General features: G+C 36.7%; 1 protein-coding gene across 1 annotated transcript; it reads left to right on the forward strand.

The window, feature by feature from the left end:
- Nucleotides 1–1,217: 1,217 nt before the first annotated feature.
- On the forward strand, nucleotides 1,218–1,955 carry LOC308350299 (olfactory receptor 4C5-like; the record flags this gene model as incomplete). The annotated part of the gene is made up of 1 exon (XM_080815436.1): nucleotides 1,218–1,955. The coding sequence occupies one exon, from the start codon at nucleotides 1,218–1,220 to the stop codon at nucleotides 1,953–1,955; it is 738 nt and encodes a 245-aa protein (XP_080671562.1).
- Nucleotides 1,956–6,169: the final 4,214 nt, after the last annotated feature.

Raw genomic sequence — 6,169 nt, forward strand, 5'->3', positions numbered from 1 at the left:
TAATTTTTATCCATATTTTTTATCTGGAATAGATTCCCAAGCCGAAGGAGTACCTGACATAACCAGTTATAAACCTTATTACATTACATTATAAACCTTATTACATGTTGTCAAAATTCTTTCCAGAAGATTTTATATCAACACACAGCCACCAGCACTGGGTAACATAACTATCATAGATCTTAGCCAAGTTTTGTGTCAAATGCATTTCACTGTGTTTAAATGGTACTTCTTTGATGACTTGTGAAATAGAGGATTATTTTAGATCTATTCCTTAAATCTTAGAGTTTTCTACTTACTAGTTTTGCCCTTATTTTCACAATGGTGTAAGTAGACCTTTTTTGTAAAAACCACTTCCATATACTTGTTTTACTTGTTTCAAGTATTTTTCCAGGGTGTTCACGACCTTGATGTAACTGAATCCGTTAATCTGTCCTGTTTCTCATACCATTGCATCTGCTTAATGTGCTCTTCTTCAGCCAGAAATTACATATATACTTTTTTTCTTAAATCTTTATTTTATTTGAAGGCATTAATGCACTCTATTCTTTCTTCTCCTTTTTTTTCCCTTTTTTTTTCTTTCTTTCTTTCTTTTTCTTTTTTTTTTTTTTTTTTTGGTGATGGTATGAAGAATATCCAACCATGTGTAATTACAAAAAGGAACGTGCATTTGTAAAACTGTATTTGTGGATATGAATGAGTGTATGCATGAATGTATGCACACATATGTCTGTGCGTCAGTCAGAGGGTGAAGAGGCAATGTGTTCATTATAGTTAGTAACAAGGCCCAACTTTAAGTCTGAGTTTAACTGCCTGGAGTTGCCTTTAGTCTCAAAGAAAGCAACCCTGACAGAAGTGATTTGCTTGATCAGAATTCATCTGCCACAATTGCAGTCCCTGTGCTATTCATAGACAAACCAATTATCCAGATGCCAAAGTGGATTTACGAACAAATGAACAATGTGACAGAATTCTTCCTGCTTGCCCTGACACAGAACCCAGATGTGCAGAAACTCTTGTGCACTGTGTTTATTATTTTTTATTTATTTATTTGTCAGACAGAGATCACAAGTAGGCAGAGAGGCAGGCAGAGAGAGAGGAGGAAGCAGGCTCCCCGCTGAGCAGAGAACCCGACGTGGGGCTCGATCCCAGGACCCTGGGATCATGACCCGAGCCAAAAGCAGAGGCCTCAACCCACTGAGCCACCCAGGCGCCCCATGTTTATAATCATCTACTTTCTCACTGGGGCAGGCAACATACTCCTTGACATGACAATCAAATCCAGCAGAGCCCTGGGCTCCCCCATGTATTTCTTTCTGTCTTTCTTGTCCTTTGTAGACAGCTGCTGCTCTTCTATCATGGTTCCCAGAATGATAATTGACTTACTCACGGAAAAGAAAACTGTCTCCTTCAGTGGGTGCATGACTCAGCTCTTTGCAGAGCATTTCTTTGGAGGAGTGGAGATCATCCTGCTCACAGTGATGGCCTATGACCACTACCTGGCCATCTGTAAGCCCCTACACTACAGGATTGCAAAGAACAGGAAAATGTGTGGCCACATGGTAGCCATGGCCTGGGCTGGGGAATCTCTTCACACTCTGATTCAAATTCTTTTTAAGGTCTGCTTACCATTCCGTAGCCCCAGCGTCAATGACCACTTCATCTGTGACCTCTTCCCTCTACTAAAACTCTCTTGCACTGACACTCACATTTTTGGACTTTTTGTTGCCACCAACAGTGGGCTGATGTGTCTTCTCATTTTTTCTATTCTTGCCACCTCCTATGTCCTCGTCCTTTACTCCCTAAGAACTCACAGTAATAAAGGACAGCATAAGGCCCTGTCCACCCACGCCTCCCCTGTTACTGTAGTTATCCTGTTCTTTGTATCCTGCCTATTCATGTACCTTTGGCCCATGGTCACCTTCCCCATTGACAAAGCAGTGGCGGTGTTTTAGACCATATTAACACCCATGTTAATAAACCTTTAATCTACACCCTCAGAAACTCAGGAGTGAAAAATGCCATGAGGAAGCTTGGGAGCCACAGAGTAATCTTGGGTAATAATTCACGTGACCAGAGAAGAAACAAAAACTTCATTCATATATTAAGAACAATATGACTCATAGAAAGAATGATGGCCTTGACGTCAAACTACGTGAGTTTAGTGAGTTTAAGTATAGTGTGCTCCCCTTGCTTTCTTTAATCTTTAATGGTTCCTCTTTCATATCAATATTTGACTAAATGATGACTCTAGTCTCTTCCAATTACAAACCTCTATGCATTTACAAGCTGCTGATCAAAGGGACATTGCTAATCAGCATAAAAATGTCACATGTATAGAAAAATCTCTGAGTTATGTATTTAGTGGAATAATTCTCTATAAAGCTTTGGGTTAGATTATATACCAATAGGACAGCTAATATATTTAAACAAAAGGCATAACGTCTAAGTATTCTGCTGAAAATTCATGGTTTCCCTCCCAACTATGTAGTCAAAGAATATTTATTGGGTTGAGAAATAAAGATTAACCAGAAATGAATGAGTATTGAATCATGCAAGAGGATTCATCCCAAAATTAATGCTGCCTTGTTGCACAATTCCGTGGGCACCATTTATACTGAAATCTGAGCTCTTCCTAGAACAAATTATTTTCTCTTCCTACAGCCAAAAAGAAATATAAAATTCTTCTTGATATAGCAATGGCACAATCTTGCACGTTTGCTACGCAGAAGACAACTGTAGAATATTTTTTATCAAAGACAGACTCTAGACAACTTCACCTCTGAACTAGCTGTTATTATAGGGATTTCTGCCTTAGGTGATAGGAACAAAAGTATCCAGTAAAAAAGAGAGAGTTAATAATAATTGAGTAAGAAGACAAAAAGTCTACACATCCAAATTGGAAAGCCAGCATTTAGAACACTTGCAGATCAATGCAATGGGAAGTAATCTGAGATAAAGACACAGTACCATTCTAAGAGAAAGAACTCAAATAAAAGGAGATCCAAATTTGATCCAAGACAAAAGTTCTGCAAAAGAAAGAGAAAATCATGAAAGCATAACAATACCAAAAAATCAACAAAATACAAAGGAATGAAGACAGGAAGGAAGGGGGGGAAAAGGAGAGGAGAACTACAAGACACACAGAAAACAAAATGGCAAGACTAAGTCCTTACCTATAAATAATTATTTTATATGTAAATGGGTTAAACTCCCCGGTCAAAAGACTTAGACTGGCTAAATGGATTTTTTAAATCCCATTCTATGCTGTCTGCAAGAGACTTACTTAAGATTTAAGGACACACATTGTCTCAAAGTAAAGTGATGAGAAAAATCATTCTTTGCAAATGGCTAATGAAAGAGGGCAGGAGGGCAGGACTATACCTATGTCTGATGAAATAGACTCTAAAACAAGAACTGTCAAAAATAAGAACTTTATATAATGATAAAAGGGTCAGTTTGCCAGCAAGATATAATAATTATAAATACTTATACACCCAACATCAGAATACCTAAATGCATCAAGCAGATATTAACAGATATAAGTGCAGAAATAGACAACACCACAGTAATAGTAAGAGATTTCAATATTCCACCTTCAACAATGGATAGAACATATATAGACAAAAAGGTCACTAAGAACAAAATGGATTTGAATAAAACTGTTCCTTAATGAACCTAGCAAACACGTATAGAACACTTGATCCAATAGCAGTGGAAAATACATGCTTCTCAAGTGTACAAGGAAGATTATGAAAGATTATATGTTAGGTCACAAAATAAGTCTTCAAAAACTTAAGAAGGTTGAATCCATATACAGTATCTTTTCTGAGCACAGTGAAGTGAAACAAAATCAATAGCAGAAGGAAAACTGAAAAATTCACAAAAGCACGGCAATTAAATAACACATTATTGTACAACCTTTGGGTCAAAGAAGAAATAAAAAGCAGACTTAGAAATATGTCAAAACAAAAAAATTAAAACTACACACTATACAGGAAAACTACACATGATACAGGAAAAGCAATACTAAGACAGAAATTTTTAGCAATGAACACCTACATTTAGAAAGATCTCAAGTGACCTAACAGTATGAAAAAAAAAAAAATAAGTCCAAAGTTTCCAGAGGAAGGAATAATTAAGATGACAGTGGAAATCAATGAAATGGAGACTAGGAAAACAGAAGAAAAATATCACTGAAACCAAGAGTAGTTTTTAAAGTAAAACAAAATTGACAAACTTTAGGTGGACTAAGAAGAGATCACACATGGAAGAGGGGACACTAAAACTCATGCCACAGTATAAAAGGATTATAAGACACTACTACAATTATATACTAAAAAATTATATACTAAAGAACCTGGAAGAAATAGATAGATTCCGAGGAACATAGAATCTATCAAATCTGACGCATGAGGAAATATATAACCTGAACAGATCAATAATGAACAAGAAAAGTAAATTCATAAGGAGAAACCTCCGAAGAGAGAAAACCCCAAGACTAGAGGACTTCACTGGGGAAATCTACAACACAACATTAAAAGAGAATAAATGCCAATCCTCAAACACTTCTAAAATATTGAAAAGGAAAAACACACCTGAACTTCCTTTATAAGGCCAGAATTACTGTTACAAGAAAAAAAAAGAAGAAGAAATACTTAGAAATAAACAGAACTAAAAAGTTTAAAAGATTTGCAAACTGAAAACAACAAAACATTTATGAAAGGAAATTAAAACAAAAAAAGCGCAAATAAATGGAAAGATATATCTTTCTGGAATGTAAGATTCAATGTTGTGAAGGTGTTCATACTGTCCAAAGTGATCTAGAGTCAGTATAATCCCTATCGAAATCCCAATCCAATGTTGACTTTTTCAAGGTGATTTGGTGCAGGATTTCAACCAGCTCCTCAACACCCCAGAAGCTGAGGGAGAAAAGAATGTACTGGAGCCTCCTTTCTGTAGTTTTTCCATCCTCTACCTCTGAATGTCTTCATGCACAATGTTTGGCTCAGTGGGATTTTCTCAACCCCTACCATGTGGAAATACTGTTCTTTCCTGCAAATCTGCACAATTCCTTCTGTGAGCTATAGAGAGAAAAGCTATATACCCAAGAACAATTCATGAGAATCTTGCACCTAGATACACACACCAAAGGAAGTTGACAGATCTATGGCTCATAAATTATCCAATCTTTGGTAGCTGAGAATTCTTCCATATGAGTCTCCATTGTTGCAACTAATAAAAATGTCAGTCTCCCACAATGACATAGCACATAACCTTGAAAACTGGCATTTCTACTCTCAGGACAACTATAAACTTAGAACAGTCACATGTTCAGAGAGAAATCCATCCTCTGAACTCTGACCTATGCCTAAACCACCCCCATCCTGTGCCAGGCTCAACAATGTCGAAATGAGCAACAAAGCCCTATCAGGAAGCTTTCCTATTGTCTTAACAAAATCTCACCCTAAACTATAGCCACAGACACATGTCTCACCAAAGCACACCCCCATTTCTAAAACTGGCTTCTAATGATGTTTCTGAGTGCCAAGTGGGGGAAAGCAAAAAACTGTGGCTGAGGCTTCCAGTAAAGATTCCAACAGGACCAATTACTAATCCTCTGAGGACTTGTGAGGTCAATGCGTTAGCAAATCCTGCACTTCGTGAAAGTCTATTTAAATATTTCTCTAGAGTCTATGAGGAAGAATTACAGGACATTTAAGTAAATGACAGAGGCAGAGCATGTACCAACAAGCCTGAGATTCATATAGGAGACATTCTCTCCACACTATTCTTGGACTTGCTGGGAAACATAAATTTGGCAAGATTTGAAAAAATATATATATCCAATCAAGCAGTTGCACTTCTACATTATAGTTCTATATACTAGCTTTTTCTGATGAAGCTTTTTCTTTGTTCCGTTATTCTTACTATAGATTACATGTACTTCTGATCTTTGAAAAATATATGTATTTTGAAGACGTGTTTATACTTTCATTGGAGGCCAAAAAGTGAGTAGAAATTTATCCTAAAGTATTGAAGTTTCCTAACTAATCAGCTCATTTTCTGGGTAAATTCAGACTGAGAATGGGAACTAAAATGACCAAGACTGGGAGAGTTCTCAAGAGGGAGAATTCCAGTGACCCACTTGTTAGTTCTTAAAGTATAT

The sequence above is a fragment of the Martes martes genome, assembly GCF_963455335.1.
Source record: "Martes martes genome assembly, chromosome: 10".
NCBI classification, from domain to species: Eukaryota; Metazoa; Chordata; class Mammalia; order Carnivora; family Mustelidae; genus Martes; species Martes martes.